This window comes from Heptranchias perlo, chromosome 19 (assembly GCF_035084215.1).
Source record: "Heptranchias perlo isolate sHepPer1 chromosome 19, sHepPer1.hap1, whole genome shotgun sequence".
In the NCBI taxonomy this organism is placed as follows: domain Eukaryota; kingdom Metazoa; phylum Chordata; class Chondrichthyes; order Hexanchiformes; family Hexanchidae; genus Heptranchias; species Heptranchias perlo.
In genome coordinates, this window is record NC_090343.1 from 48,115,237 (window position 1) to 48,131,451 (window position 16,215).

The 16,215-nt window shown below is 44.8% G+C and overlaps 1 protein-coding gene across 2 annotated transcripts in view; it reads right to left on the minus strand.

Moving 5' to 3' along the window:
• Window positions 1–206: 206 nt before the first annotated feature.
• Window positions 207–16,215, minus strand: part of rae1 (ribonucleic acid export 1) — a 36,850-nt gene continuing 20,841 nt past the window's right edge. The window contains exons 6-14 of one of the 2 annotated variants that reach the window (XM_068000726.1): window positions 14,800–14,886; window positions 14,013–14,084; window positions 11,097–11,204; window positions 9,447–9,553; window positions 9,273–9,351; window positions 7,745–7,939; window positions 3,579–3,664; window positions 1,367–1,409; window positions 207–407 (exon numbers count right to left, since the gene is read on the minus strand). In XM_068000726.1, coding sequence (XP_067856827.1) covers window positions 1,382–1,409; window positions 3,579–3,664; window positions 7,745–7,939; window positions 9,273–9,351; window positions 9,447–9,553; window positions 11,097–11,204; window positions 14,013–14,084; window positions 14,800–14,886 — 762 coding nt within the window. In that variant the 3' untranslated portion in view covers window positions 207–407; window positions 1,367–1,381. The remainder of the gene's footprint in view (window positions 408–1,366; window positions 1,410–3,578; window positions 3,665–7,744; window positions 7,940–9,272; window positions 9,352–9,446; window positions 9,554–11,096; window positions 11,205–14,012; window positions 14,085–14,799; window positions 14,887–16,215) is intronic. The other variant, XM_068000727.1, reaches the window with a different exon arrangement.

A 16,215-nucleotide genomic window follows, 5' to 3' on the forward strand; every position in this document is an offset into this window, starting at 1 on the left:
GCTGCAGTGGCCGACTGCTAGAATGCCTTTTCCAACAGTTGGCACTTAAAAGAAATTAGCTCCGGACTCTGCTCCCGATATCTACCTGACGGCTTCCCTGCTATTGCTATAAGGGCTAACACTGTGTCTTGGTGTACAACGGACAGTGGGGCGCGGATGAATTCTCTCTTCCCCCGCCGTCTGCACATTTCAAAAATAGCCCAACCTAATTAAATGAAAACTTTATTAAGGGAAAATATACAAAACAAGGAAATCTAATACAAGACATGCTGTGTAGTGGAGGGAGACAGTGAGAGCAACAAATCAGACAGGGGCTGTAGCTATGGTTCCACATGTTAAAACATCCTTCTCCAACGGCTCCACCTCTGAAACGATTTCGGAAATCACTGGCTGCTGGCATTCAAATTCTGAGTGGGAGGAAAAGAAAACCAGAGCATTACACAGAGCTGCCAGTGAACCGAATCCTTTTCTGACCCTTTGGGGACTAACCGCTCCTGGCAGGTTAAAATTAAGTGTGTTTCTTCGGACACCTTATGTAAGCACCAAGCAATCCCAGGCTGGGCACAGCACAGGTTATGACCAACGCAAGGGGGCCAATCTCCTCGGCGTTTCTCCCGTTCCGCAAATGCAATTTCGGCGGAAACTCCCGCCTACACCTGTAAATGGGGTAAACGGTCGAGGAGATTCCTCCCGTAATCTCCTGTGCTGTGCCCTATCACTGTGCCGCAATACCAACCTCAGAAGAGTGCCCTCTGTTGTCCCAGTGTGGCATTTCCCATTCTCCTGTAATCTCTCTGAATTAAGTCCTCCAGTTACACTGAAGATTTTACGTTGTGGGGCCCACACCCACTGGGGACAGGACGACACTCTATCCCAAAACACTTAGGATGCTTTCAACTGCCAGAGCTTTTTGAGACGGGGGAAAGACTATCTGAAATGTAAGCAATCGGAATAAAGAGTCACACAATAGACGCTGTATAGTCTGTCAAGAAGACAAGATGTGCAATCCAGGTGGGAAACATTCACTAAAAAAGGAGTGAACTGTTTTAAAATTAAATAGAAATAAAAACAATGGGTGCAGGTAGAAAAGGGGGTTTGAATTGTTAACTTGTACTCCCCTGACAGGTACCGAGTGGACTTGGATGTAGTAATAGTGACACCACCAGACATCTCCAACACCAGTAAAGATAGGCAGCTAATGAGCCCCTAGAGAAGTTGCTAGAAAGAAATCCCGCAGGTGTCGAATAATTAAGGCCAAAGATCTTTGCCAAAGGTTCGGTTTCTTGGGGCAACGGCAGCGCTGCCCGGTGGGAGATTAGAGCAGCGTCTGGTGCTGTACCGGAGAGAGGCGGTACAGCGTACTTACTGTGCATTCTTCAACTCAAGAACGGATATCACCAACTGTACGTCTTTTGAAGAAAAAAAAACAAACAGTTACAATGGTGACTGACGTTAACGCCTGTGTGCTTTAGGTTTGAGAACAGTGAGTGTCGGGGAGGGGAGGGAGCTGGGAGGAGTTAGCGAATCCAACAAACCGAGAGGGAGGACCTCACAAGATAGGCCGCGCTATCTGTTTCTCCCCTCCCCGTCTGAAGGTACCGACTCTTACGGGGGCAGGATTCCACAGGCACCCTCTAGTACCGTGCCGAAGTGGCCATTTTTCATGCGCTAGCCTGGCCTGCTAATTGACTGGATCCCAGCCGAGCCTAGCCCACGTGCGCACTGTCCAGCAGGAGCCCAAGACAGCAACGAAGAACGATAACCCTGCCCAATTCTCCCCTCCCCTCTCAGATGCAACAAGGCTAACTGCAGTGCTCCCCCCTCTCAATGCCATCAAAACTGAGCCCAGCCAACCCATATCAGACCAGGGATCGGCCCCAGGATCTTGTGTGTGTGTGTGTGTGTGTGTGTGTGTGTGAGCTGAACAGCAGGTGGAGCCCTCGTACAGTCATTGAATAAACATCCTGGGTTCACAAGTCTATCTCTGCTAGTCTATCTCTGCTGCAGCTGATAATTTAGCTCCTTTGCACTGTTAGGCTCAGTAGGATTTTGGAGCCGGTTGCCTCTGAAGAGGGTGTGAGCACTGCTGTTTCAGCAAAAAAAAGTTAACGGAAATAGAAAAAAAATCATTCTTGGCAATGGTCTGGTTTCATAAAACGCTGGTAAATTCACATTATATCAAGAATTGGAGACCATTTCCACATGGGTAACTCACTGGGTTGAAACGGGAGACCTGGGTAAAGACATTTAAAGCTGTGGTAAACCGAGACTCAGGCATAAATACCAACATTCCCCCTTCCACCTTCTGACACTACTTGTCGGGCCGAGTACTAGGATATCAGAAGCTTCCTCACACTCAGCATTTGGAATGGACCGCAGACAGTGTAATGGAGGCAATGGCCTTAGAATCATTTAACACCAGGGATTCTGCGCCTTTTGTCTTCATGTGTCCCAAGGAGCCTTGGAAACCAGATTTAAAGTTTAAATCCACGTTCCCATTAATTTCCACCTATCCCAAGTTATCAATTCTAACTGATCTTGGCTTTCTGATTGAGGATTTATCCGCCAATAAGGTAACAGCACCATGAACAGCCACTTTCCAAACCTCCCGACCCACAGAATTCGAACAGGACAAAGTAGCAAATAATCAGTGCGAATGGGGCGGAGCAGCCTGGAACTCGAGGCCATGTGAACACCGTCTAATTTAGGAGAGACTCGGATACTGTGAGGGGAGAAATAGTATTTCTAGATGGATGAGCTAATGTGGGGCTAAATGACTTACTTTATTTGTATCTGATCTTGTGATAAATGATGGGCCCGGCTGATTGGGAAACGACAGCAACTTGCATTTATATAGCGCCTTTAACATAGTAAAACGTCCAAGGCGCTTCACAGGAGCGTTATCAAACAAAATTCGACACCGAGCTGCATAAGATGTTATTAGGACAGGTAAGGAGCTAGGCTTTAAGGAGGGTCTTAAAGGAGGAGAGAGAGGTAGAGAAGTGGAGAGGTTTAGGGAGGCAATTCCAGAGCTTAGGGCCTAGGCAGTTGAAGGCATGGCTGCCAATGGTGGAGTGATTAAAACCAGGGATGTGCAAGAGGCCAGAATTGGAGGAGCGCAGAGATCTTGGAGGGTTGTAAGGGCTGGAGGAGGTTACAGAGATAGGGAGGGGTGAGACCATGGAACGATTTGAAAACAAGGATGGGAATTTTAAAATCGAGGTGTTCCAGGACTGGGAGCCAATATAGGTCAGTGAGCACAAGGGTGATGGGAGAACAGGACTTAGTGTGAGTTAGGATATGGGTAGCAGAATTTTGGATGAGCTGAAGTTTACGGAGGGTGGAAGATGGGAGGCCAACCAGGAGAGAATCAGCAGTTTCCGCCATGTAAAGATTTGTACGCTTTAGTGCAACAATTGCACACAAGATAAATATAGCACCAGATAATCATGTCCCACTGTCAGGCTCACCACTTTAATTCCACCCATCTCCCCCTGATGTTAAATGAACAGGCTTGGGTAATCAGAAGGTAGCTGGGAGGGTTGGCTGCCTGTAGGAAGCCTGTCTGTGGTACTCACCCTTTCTTGTTCCTGGGTTTCAGCTCCTCTGCAGCATTACGTAGGAAGATGTAATTTTTCTTCTGTGGGTTAAAATATTCATGACCCTGAAAACAAGAGGTTCGATGTTTTTGTGACTTGACTAGTTTAATCAACTAAACTGTAATAACAGAAAAGTCTCTTTGGGAGTGAAGGTAAAAGCACAAGGTGAACAGTTTGTTTGGGAGGCACAAACTCGTTATAACCTTCCCTCTTGCCACGAACAGGAGCTAGGGATTTACAAGCATCTGACCCACTGATAGAAACTTCTCTCCGCATTCATCCATTAATTTCCCATGGGACGTGCCTATTCAGACCACATCCCCACCTGAGTGTTAACCTTATAGGGACAGGTCACGTTAAACATAGCTCTATCTTAGCATTAAAAATCACAACTGCACTCCATGCCTATCTAGAAGCAATGTTACGAGAGACTAACTAACAATATAATATATTTTGCATTATGTATGTCGTTACATTGAGTTTAATGTATTGTGGTTTCACAACTTCAAGTATAAATTAAGGAAGTTTCGGTCTGGTATGTGCTTGCTATTTGTTTTAAACCCTTCCTAATCAGAGAGATTAACATAGGTTAAATCAAAAACTGTGTATCAAAATGCAGTAATGCGTTAGTTCCTTTGATTAAAAAGTGTGAAAAGACTAAATCAAACTTTACATCTCTCCCAACTTCTGTAACTGCAAGAAGTTCTGGGAATAGCAGTTTTAGGCTTGGACGACACTTTTAAAATTCTAAATGCTGTTCTCAGGTCAGGATTAAAATTCACCAGCATTACTAGGACAGTCGAAAGGTGTGCATGTGAAAGACACGTCTTTGGTCTTCCAGCTCTCGTTACATACAGTAGGGATCAACAACAGCTGATCCCCGTGCTCCAATACAGTGCCTGCCAGGGAAGGGTATTGATCACTACTGTATTCAACGAATGCTGTGTGAAGGACCACCGATAGATCAGCCAGTTTACCTAGTTAGCAGCTGGTCTCGGGTTTGATCCTCGACCTGTGCCAAGTTAGCTGATCCTAGACAGCACAGCGGTAGAATCAGCCTCGACCAGTGGGATACGGTGGGCAAAATCATCAAGAAGTCCCACTCCTGACCGCTATCCAGTAAAGTCTACTGTGCATGCATGTGCAGGGCCCAGCGAGGGGCAGGATGGGCTTGCCTCTGAGCCACTCCTAACCACAGCCAAGTAACCCGCTGACAAAGTTCGCACATGAACAATAGCCAGAAGTATCAAAGTCTGCCCAATACCTATGGATCGCCATCACAGCAAAGGAAATCTTCAGTAAAGCAGTAGCTGGGGACAAACTGGCAGAGAAAGGAAATACTCTCCTACTGGGTTACTGTTTTAATTTAAATTAATATGCCAGCTGTAGGAGAGCACCCCCTACTGGAGCTATGAATGTAGTTTATATGGACTTCCAGAAGGCATTCAATAAGGTTCCACATAAGAGACTGTTAGCTAAAATTAAAGCTCATTTAATTATACAAATTATTGACCTGGTTAGGCGGTAGAAGACAGAGAGTAGGGATAATGGGCATGTACTCGAATTGGAAGGAAGTGACTAGTGGTGTCCCACAAGGATCTGTGCTGGGGCCTCAACTATTCACTATATTTATTAATGACTTAGATAACACAATAGAGAGCCATATATCCAAGTTTGCGGATGATACAAAGATTGGTAGCTTGGTAAGTATTGTAGACGGGGGCATAAAATTACAAAGAGTTGATGATAGATTAAGTGAGTGGGCAAAACTGTGGTAGATGGATTTCAATGCAGATAAGTGTGAGGTCGTCCATTTTGGACCAAAAAAGGATAGATCAGAGTGTATTTTTAAATGGTGAAAAGCTAGAAGCAGTGGGGGTCCAAAGAGATTTAGGGGCCCATGTACACAGATCACTAAAATGCAGTATTCAGGTACAAAAAATAATCAAAAAGGCCAATGGAATTTTAGCCTTTATATCTAGAGGGCTAGAATATAAAGGGGAGGAAGTTTTGCTGCAGCTATACATAGGCCCCGGTTAGACCACATTTGAAGTGCTGTGTACGGTTCTGGTCACCGCACCTTAGAAAGGATATATTGGCCTTGGAAGGAGTGCAACACAGATTCATCACAATGTTACCAGGGCTCCAAGGGTTAAGTTATGAGGAGAGATTACATAAACTAGGCTTGTATTCCCTGATTGAGGTTTTTAGGATTTTGAAAGGAATTGATAGGGTAGATAGAGAGAAACCTTTTCCACTGCTGGGGGAGTCTAGGACATGTGGACATAACCTTAAAATCAGAGCCAGGCCATTCAGGAGAGAAGTCAGGGAACACTTCTTCAAGCAAAGGGTGGTAGAAATGTGGAACTCTCTCACAAAAAGCAGTAGATGCTAGCTCAATTAATAATTTAAAATCGGAGATCGATAAATTTTAGCTAGCCAAGGGTATTAAGGCAGGTAAATGGAGTTAGGATACAGATCAGCCACGATTTCACTGAATGGCGGAACAGGTTCGAGGGGCTGAATGGCTGTTCCTATGTCCTAGGAGCTCGCTCCCTACTGTATCCAGCTCTTACCACAGCTGACCTAAGCCTGTTAAAAGCTCGCGAGAAGTTACCTGGTCAAAGGTTCCAGTGGATTGGAAGGTAGAAAATGTAACCCCGTTATTCGAGAAAGGAAGGAGAGAGAAAACAGGGAACTACAGGCCAGTTAGCCTGACATCAGTAGTAGGGAAAATGCTAGAATCCATTATTAAGGAAGTGGTAAACAGGGCACTTAGAAAATCATAATATGATCAGGCAGAGTCAGCATGGTTTTATGAAAGGGAAATCATGCTTGACAAATCTATTAAGAGTTTTTTGAGGATGTAACGAGCAGGGTAGATAAGGGGAAACCAGTGGATGTGGTATATTTGGATTTTCAGAAGGCATTCGATAAGGTGCCACATAAAAGGTTGTTACACAAAATAAGGGTTCCTGGGGATGGGGGGTGATATATTAGCATGGATAGAGGATTACTTAACGGACAGAAAATAGGGAATAAATGGGTCATTTTCAGGTTGGCAGGCTGTAACTAGTGGGGTGCCGCAAGGATCAGTGCTTGGGCCTCAGCTATTTACAATCTATGTTAATGACTTAGATGAAGGGACAGAGTGTAATGTACCCAAGTTTGCTGATGATACAAAGCTAGGTGGGAAAGTAAACTGTGAGGAGGACACAAAGAGCCTGCAAAGGGATATAGACAAGTTAAGTGAGTGGGCAAGAAGATAGCAAATGGAATGTAATGTGGGGAAATGTGAGGTTATTCACTTTGGTAGGGAGAATAGAAAAACAGAATATTTTTTAAATGGTGAGAAACTATTAAATGTTGGCGTTCAGAGAGATTTGGGCGTCTTTGTACATGAAACACAGAAGTTAACATGCAGGTACAGCAAGCAATTAGGAAGGCAAATGGTATGTTGGTCTTTATTAGAAGGAGGCTGGAGTACAAGAGTACAGGGCTTTGGTGAGACCTCACCTGGAGTACTGTGTACAGTTTTGGTCTCCTTATCTAAGGAAGGATATACTTGCTTTAGAGGTGCTGCAACAAAGGTTCACTAGATTGATTACTGGGATGAGAGGGTTGTTCTATGAGCAGAGATTGAGTAGAATGGGTCTATATTCTCTGGAGTTTAGAACAATGAGAGGTGGTCTCATGGAAGCATATAAGATTCTGAGAGAGCTTGACAGGGTAGATGCTGAGAGGTTGTTTCTTCTGGCTGGAGAGTCTTGAACTAGGGGGCATAGTCGCAGGATAAGGGGTCCGCCATTTAGGACTGAGATGAGGAGGAATTTCTTCACTCAGAGGGTTGTGAATCTTTGGAATTCTCTACCCCAGAGGGCTGTGGATGCTCAGTCATTTAGTATATTCAAGGCTGAGATCGATGGATTTTTGGAATCTAAGGGAATCAAAGGATATGGGGATCGGGAGGGCAAGTGGAGTTGACGTCGAGCATCAGCCATGATATTACTGAATGGCGAAGCAGGTTTGAGGGGCCGTATGGCCTACTCCTGCTCCTATTTCTTATGATTCTTAAAGGTACCATTTTCGTCACCCGTTACCTCTCCCTCAGGTATCTACACAGATGGCAGGACACTTGTACTTACTTTTGACCAGTCGTAACTTGACGAATACGCGAAGATGTTCCCGTTGTTGTTGAAGCCGCAGGCAGCTATTTGCTGGTCAAGCTGCTCCGATGTTTTGAGCTTCGTGCGAGCGTCTTTGTCCCAAAAACTGAACCTACCATCGGATCCTACAGTGGCGAGAGTGCCGTGTATCGGGTGGAATGCAATTCCATTCACCTGGGAGAAGCAGCAAAGAACAACGGAGTTATATGGCAACTCGGAGAAACGGGCAGGAGACCCTGCACTAAATCAAGAGCACACTGGTCACAACTGCACTTTTTGGGTTGTAGCTGTGGAATTTGAAGGGTTTCTACAATATGTTAAAGGGCCAGGTTGGGTCTCAGGCTGGTACCTCAGGCAGTGTTGTCCAATAAGTTAGCCACATGTGGCTAATTGGGAATCCCGGTGTGGCTAATTTAATTTCTGATTAGTAAATAAAAATGAGTAATAGACACCCTTGTTGGGCGTGTGATCTCAATACTCATATTCGCACCGTGTATGCATGTAAACTTTAATATTTTTGTGCGTTTGTTGGTAAAATGATAAGATGAAAAGCAGAGTATGCGAGTGTTTTTTGATTGTTGAAAGTGCTTTACTTCCTTGATTACTGAACGGTAGTAGATGTTTGTTAATTAAATGTACACATGAAGTACTTTTACCTGTATTGTGTGAGTGTGTGTATGGCGTTTTCTACTAAAATTAGTGCATGTGGCTGAAACAGTGTTGCCTGTGGCTGATCAGCATTTCTATTGGACAACAATGTTATAGAGTGCCATGTTGGGCCTGTAGCCCTGGGTTACACTGCTGGCTCCTGCATGCTCTGAGCAGTGATTATGGAGCACTGTGCATGCGTGTCTGCACCTCCTTTAAACAGGTTTCACACTTCTCAACCTTAGTACAGTTTGCGGTTAGATTGCTAATCGAGGTACAGCATTGGTTTTGCATCAGCATGCATCCATCTCTATTTAATATATTAATGGACTGAATTGCAGATTGAAATAGGTTATAATCATTTATCTTTTGTGTGTTAAAAGTCATCAGATGACAAATAGTTAGACAATCATAGGGCCTAAAAAAACCCTGTACCCAATCATCCCAACAAGATCAAAACTGTACACTGATAGACAACGAGTTTGTGGATGCATTCTAATCACAGGGAAACAGGATTAAACTGGTTAGGTCTGATGTGGAGCTATCACAGGCATGAGGTGCTAAATGACCTACTTCTGTGCTGAAATCTCAATAACCAGAAGCTGGTTATTAAGTATTGGTGTTCTCCATTTCAGCGCCGACTTCCCCTGATTTCCTCACCAGGTTGTAAATCCACTGAAAAAGTTAGTGGGTAATTGGGTGCACAATTAATGGGAGCGCTGATAATCACGGCCAGACTGCAAATGTCTTGAGTTCACTATCAGCTCAGTCTTTTTCCCAAATGATCATATTCACAAGAGAAAATAAATGACTGCTCTGCAGCATAAACATGTCTGAAGATTTGTGCTTTAATACTCACAGCGTAAATATCTTGTGGCCCAGATGTATTGGTTGTTCCATTAGATCGGTGACATTTGAAGGTGAAGTTGTCTTTAGCACTAATTTGAAGAAAATCCCATGTGTTATTAAACGTGTCGCTAAAGCAGCACATCAAAAACACACAAGGAAATGGTCAAAGACTGTGGCTACTTACGGGTTGGGAGGGTTTATATAATGAATGGCCACTCGCCCCTCAATGCTTCCAAGCGCAAATCCTGTGGGCTTGTTCTGTTTGTCTTTGAAGATGGCCACACAGCGATGCTGAAAAAGATGGTTTAACAGGTGTTTAGGACATGGTTTAGGAAGGGTTTCATACGAACTGGTGCATTACAGATTACAACCAACATATGCGCCCGCCACTAGCTGCAGTTTTTTACATTCTCTGGACGTGGGCATCACTGGCAAGGCCAGCATTTATCACCCATCCCTAGTTGCCCTTGAGAAGGAGGTGGTGAGTCGTCTACTTGAACCGCTGCAGTCCATGTGGTGAAGGAGCTCCCACAGCGTTGTTAGGTAGGGAGTTCCAGGATTTTGACCCAGCGACGATGAAGGAACGGCAATATGCGTTCAAGTAGGGATGGTGTGTGACTTGGAGGGGAACTTGGAGGTGATGGTGTTCCTATGCACCCGCTGCCAATGTCCTTCTAGGTGGTGGTGGTCGTGGGTTTGGTAGGTGCTGCCGAAGAAGTCTTGGCGAACTGTGTTGGGAGTAGGTGGAGGTGTGGGTGCTTTTAGAAACAATTATTTTCATTGCACGTTGGGTAGTGGGACAAATGATCTGTGCTGAGTTGGCTGATCTTACCCTGGGCAGCAGCTGGGACACTAAGATTGGCTATAACATCCCCGAGTTATGGAGGGGAAACTCAGCCAGGGACCCTGCTTCTGACCCCTCTCCAGTGACCTTTACTTGAGCTGTGCGTGTCTGCATGTTGGGCCAGGGTAGGATCGGGCTTGGTTATGATGCTCTCCAGTTAGATTCCTGGCTGAGCCTTGATGTCTAGGCACACAGATGAAGGCGGTCCAACTGAGTCAAATGTTTTGATAACTGAACACCGCCAACTTTTTGCCACAGTAGGGACGACTCTTGGATTGACTCCCCAGTGACAGCAAAATGTGAGGAATTTTCAATCCAGTTCATGTGTACACTTACATAAGGCACCTGCGAGAATCCAGCACGTGGCAAGTGCTTCATCTGAATTTACTCTGATTTTAAATTTTCCTTAAAAAAGAACAGATGGATTTTATGGATAAAACTCCTGATTCAGTGGAAACAAAGAATGGGTAAAAATAATTATTGGAAATCATTAAAAAAAAAACACTGAAAAGCCAGAAACCCTACATATAACAGAGAAGGCCACAACTTGCAGCCGTTGAACTCAGGTGTACTAGGCGAGTGTGGACGTGGACCTGTACCTGTACAACTGTCTAAAAAAAAAAGACTTGCATTTATATAACACCTTTCACAACCTCGGGACGTCCCAAAGCGCTTCACGGCCAATGAAGTACTTTTGAAGTGCAGTCATTGTTGTAATGTAGGAAATGTGGCAGCCAATTTGCGCACAGCAAGGTCCCACAAACAGCAACGTGATAATGACCAGATAATGTGATTTTTTGTGTGATTGAGGGATAAATGGTGGCCAGGGTGTCGGGAGAAATCCCTTTCTCTTCTTCGAAACGTGCCATGGGATCTTTAACGTCCAACTGAGAGGGCAGATGGGGCCTCGGTTGAATGCCTCATCAGAAAGTCTAGAACACAGATGAAATTAATAACTGAAAGAGCAGTCAGGTGCAGCTGTCATTGTACCTGATGCTTGAGAGGAGAGTCTATCCTCTTGAATTCGGAGGGCTGGTTCTCGAGCTGGTAAACGATCAGACCTCTCTCTGCAGTGGCGACCACAGCCATGGGATACAACTGTCATTTAAAATACATAGAGAGAAAAAAAGTAAGGAATCTTGCATGTCCATTTCCTGGAGTAACTCAGCTAAGTTGAAACATTGGCCAGGAACTTGCTCCAAAAATAACGGAGAGCTGAACAGCGCTCACCATTATTTAATGGCAAATGGAACAGCATCTTCCGGCGAGTGTGCATGCGCAGTCAAACACGCAAATCCGGAAGTTGCACAATCAGATTCCCTGCTCGTTTGAAAGCTGCGTGGGAAGGACAGCTCGCCAGTGAAGTGAATGGACCGGTGCAAAGTTGCTACACTGCCCAGCTGAAAACTGTAAGCTGTGAGGAGTACGCAATGAGGCTGCAAAGGGATATAGACAGGTTAAGTGAGTGGGCGAGAAGGCGGCAGATGGAGTATAATGTGGGGAAATGTGAAATTATTCACTTTGGTAGGAAGACTAGAAAAGCAGAATATTTTTAAAAGGTGAAAGACTAAGAAATGTTGGTATTCAGAGGGATTTGGGTATCCTTGTACACAAATCACAGAAAATTAACAGGCAGGTATAAGCAAGCAATTAAGAAGGCAAATGGTATGTTAGCCTTTATTGCAAGGGGGTCGGAGTATAAGAGTAAGGAGGTTTTGCTGCATTTATATAGGGCTCTGGTGAGACCACACCTGGAGTACTGTGTATAGTTTTGGTCTCCTTATCTAAGGAAGGATATACTTGTCTTAGAGGGGGTGCAACAAAGGTTCACTAGATTGATTCCTGGAATGAGAGGGCTGTCCTATGAGGAGAGGTTGAGTAGAATGGGTCTATATTCTCTAGAGTTTAGATGAGAGGTGATCTCATTGAAATGTATAAAATTCTTAAAGGGTTTGACTGGGTAGATACTGAGAGGCTGTTTCCCCTGGCTGGAGCATCTAGAACTAGGTGTCATCGTCTCAAGATAAGGGGTCGGCCATTTAGGAACAAGATGAGGAAAAAGTTCTTCACTCAGGGTTGTGAATATTTGGAATTCTCTGCCCCAAAGGGCTATAAATGCTCAGTCCTTGAGTATATTCAAGACTGAGATCGATAGATTTTTGGACACTAAGGGAATCAAGGGATATGGGGATTGGGCGGGAAAATGGAGTTGAGGTAGAAGATCAGCCATGATCTTATTGAATGGCGCAGCAGGCTCGAAGGGCTGTAAGGCCTACTCCTGCTCCTATTTCTTATGTTCTTAAACCAACTAATCTGCACAGAAAAAGGTATGCTGAGTTTCTTTTTTTAGGTCTAAACTAACTTATGTTTAGACCTTAATGACTGTCAAACAACTTCTCTGGCACCGAAAATTAACTTTAAAAAATGTGGAGTCTCATTACTTCCCATTTTAATTGTTATTGGTGATTTAATTTTTTAAAAACATTTTATTTTTGTCTTTTTTATCTCTGTCTTTTAATTCAAGTGTTTTTACCCTCTCTATATTTCGCTTTCTCTAACTGATTTTACATTGAATTTACTGTTGCAGTTTGTACTTCCTGGTTCTGACTCTGCGGCTTGTCAAGGATGCTTCAATCTGATTGGTTGAGGGGACAGAGAGATCCTTTCCCTGCTCTCACAGATTCCCGGGAAAGGATGCTGCACTTTTTACACCTCACCATTACAGGAAGTTCCCCCACAAAAGCCTGAGGATCGTTGTGGGTAAGTTTAAAGCTAATGAGTGGCGGGTGCTGTTCGTTCACCACTCAGAGCAAATTCCGGGCTAATGAAAACCCTTGCGCCTTCTTAACCAATACATTTGTCTTCCCCCCCCCCCCCCCCCCCGTTCAAAAGACCTCCCCCTCCTTCATTCTAATGCTTTCCTATACTATGCAGTGGAGACTGTACACTGTATTCACACCATTGATGGAATATGTGCATTTTCCCATCATTTACTGAATCTCCATATTTGTTAATCACTGCACAAAAATGCATCTTAACTTGATGACTATGTATTTTTTTTATTACCCCATCTCATAGTTAAAGGCACACGTTATGAGCGAAGAGTCCTGTTACAAGGCCTTTATTGCATTGGTTCCCAAACACTACTATCTCAGAATGAACATCTAGAACAAGTCAAAAGCTAGGCAGCAATGAGTGAGGTGGCAGGAGCTCAGCCACACCCCCTTCCTTCCCCCACCACCATCAGGACAGGCTGAGCTCGTTCTTGGGTTGAAACTGAACACTCAGCGATGAGTCAGGTTTCAGTATGCAAAGAACACAAGGGTAATCAGGCAGCAATATCATGGAGCTTCACAGTTCACCAACGAGTGAGCCCATGGCTCAGTGGTAGCACTCCTGCCTCTGAGCCAGAAGGTGCAGGGTTTGAACCCAGTCCCGGCGAGTGGAGACCGGAGCTCTGGCTCTGAATTCTGGGTTGAATCCCGTGGGATACTTGTGTCCGGTGGGTGTGGGTGGTCCCTCCCTCATCATACGGGTTGTGGGAGCCCATAGAATCCTCCCGCCATATAGGACTAACCATCCTATTGGCTGGTATAGAGATGGTTACGTCCATGGAAGGAGCGTTCATGTCGCAGCCTGTCAGGCTGTTAATCCTTCCACTATTTCACACTGTTCTCTAGGGGAAGAGTGTGAAGATACGAAAACAACAACGGTTCACTAACAGTTTATTCCTGTTGTGAGTGAAACAAGTTACATTAATTTATGGGCACCTGAATGTACACTGGGGTCAGGGTGATAGAGCAGGACTTAAGTTTGCTCTCTTGCTCAATGGACCACCCACAGATCTCCACGTGTGACAATACCATCCTGTGTCTGTATGGGTGTTGTTATAATGTAAATACCTACCACGTCAGCACAGTAACACCTCTCCGGCAGCTGCAATGTCAGCATGGGGTTTGGAGAACGCGTGTCCCAGAACTGAAATACAAGAGGAACAATTTAGCATCCCTGCCCCATTACAGGCTGTTCACCACGAAGAGACATGCGTTCAAAAACAACTTAACACTGCGGCTTGCTAACTCGGTGTTAACTCCGCTTGTTTCATGAGCATTTTTCAAATAGGTACTTATCCAGGTTTAATCCCAGGTGCTGAGTTAACTGATCTCAATCAAGGCAGGGGTTAAGGTGCTACCTTTGGCCACAGTGTCCCTGGACTAGTAAGGGCACGAGACAGAATTCCCACTCCTGATCATTTTCCAGTGACTCCTACTTTATCAAAAACAGAAGCAGCCTGTCTACAGTGCTCACAGGCTGCTGAATCAGGACAAGGGCAGCAGGTGCATGGGAACACCATCACCTCCAAGTTCCCCTCCAAGTCACACACCGTCCTGACTTGGACATATATCGCTGTTCCTTCATCGTCACTGGGTCAAAACCCTGGAACTCCCTCTCTAACAGCATTGTGGTAGCACGTTCACCATAGTTCAGCGGTTCAAGAAGAAGGCCCACCACTATCCTCTCAAGGGCAATAAAGGATAGGCAATAAATGCCAGCCTTGTCAGCAAGGTCCACATCCTGAGAATGAAAAAAAAACAAAGAAACAAAAGCAGCCTGCTTACAATACTCACAGGCTGTTGTATAGCAGAATGTACTACACCTGCAAGTTGAATGTCAACAAACAGTCATATCATACCTTTAACGTCTTGTCCCAGCTTCCTGTCATTACACAGCTGTAGTTAGGTGCCTTGATCCAGTGAACAGTTTTAATGGGTGCGTCGTGCTGCGGTTCAAACAGATATCGTTACCAGTGCTGTACTATTTAAAGAAGTCACGCAATAGGGTCCTCCCCACGCCATGCAGCCATTTTCAATTTTTACACCTTCCCCTGTAAACAGTAGGTTGGTATAGCCTAATTCCGCCCAGCCTTCATGTACAATCAAGCAGTGATTGGAAGCCCTGGGAATCTGCCTCTTTAACACTGAACTTGTGTTACAGAACCACTCCCACTTGAAGTGGTTCCGTAAGGTGCTGGTACTTCCAGTGCTGTACACAGGAACAGGAGGAGTCATTCAGCCCCTCGAGCCTGTTCCGTTATTCAATTAGATCATAGCTGACCTGTACCTCAACTCCATTTACCCACCTTTGATCCACATCCCTTGATAACTAAAAATCTACAAATCTCAGTCTTGAAAATTTAAGTTCACCCAGTATCCACAGCCTTTTGGGGAAGAGAATTCCATAATACCACTACCCTTTATGTGAAAAAGTGCTTCCTGATTTCACTCCCAAATTGCCTAGCTCTTATTTTAAGATTATGCCCTCGTACTGGATTCCTCACCAGAGGAAATAGTTTTTCTGTACCTACCCTATCGAGTCCCTTTATCATTTTAAACACCTCGATTAGGTGACCTGTCAACCTTCTAAACTCAAGGGAATACAAGCCAAGTGTAATCAACTTGGACTTAATTTAACCCTTTAAGCTCTGGTATCATTCTGGTGAATCTGCGCTGCACCCTCTCCAAAGCCAAAAGCATCAGTAACCACACAGAAACTGTGAACATGCAAAAGTTATCAGCAAGGTTTTCAGCTTAAATTTACTTTTGGTCAACGATGCGAATGTATTTTTGATCCATGTTTGTGCCAAGGGACACGGAAGGCCAGGACACCACCTTCCAGCTCTGAGTCCTTCCTTCGTAAGAATCCCCCGCTACCCCCAGGGGATTCAAGCGAGCAGTGTGGAGTGACTTTCCTTCCGATTTTCCAAGCCTGCGGGAAGTCCCTTGCTCTGCTGCCTGACAGCAGAATTTAGATTGGAACTTGCCGGTCGTGAATCGTGGACATGAATCCGTGCCATGCCACTCCACAGCTACAGTTGCTCCCCCATGCTGTCCCAATAACACAGGCACAAGTTAACGCGTCGTAGTCGCACAGAAGTTACGGTCTAGCTCACGGCTGATCAGCATTTCAGTAGTCACCATGCTTGTGAATCCACCCATTTTGACAAGAAATGCGCTTAATCTAAAAGCAAGTGAAGGGGCCCATTCTGCCTCGTACACATCTTGTCCTGAACATTCCTACAAGTAGTGCTGCTCAATAGCTTATTTTCCAC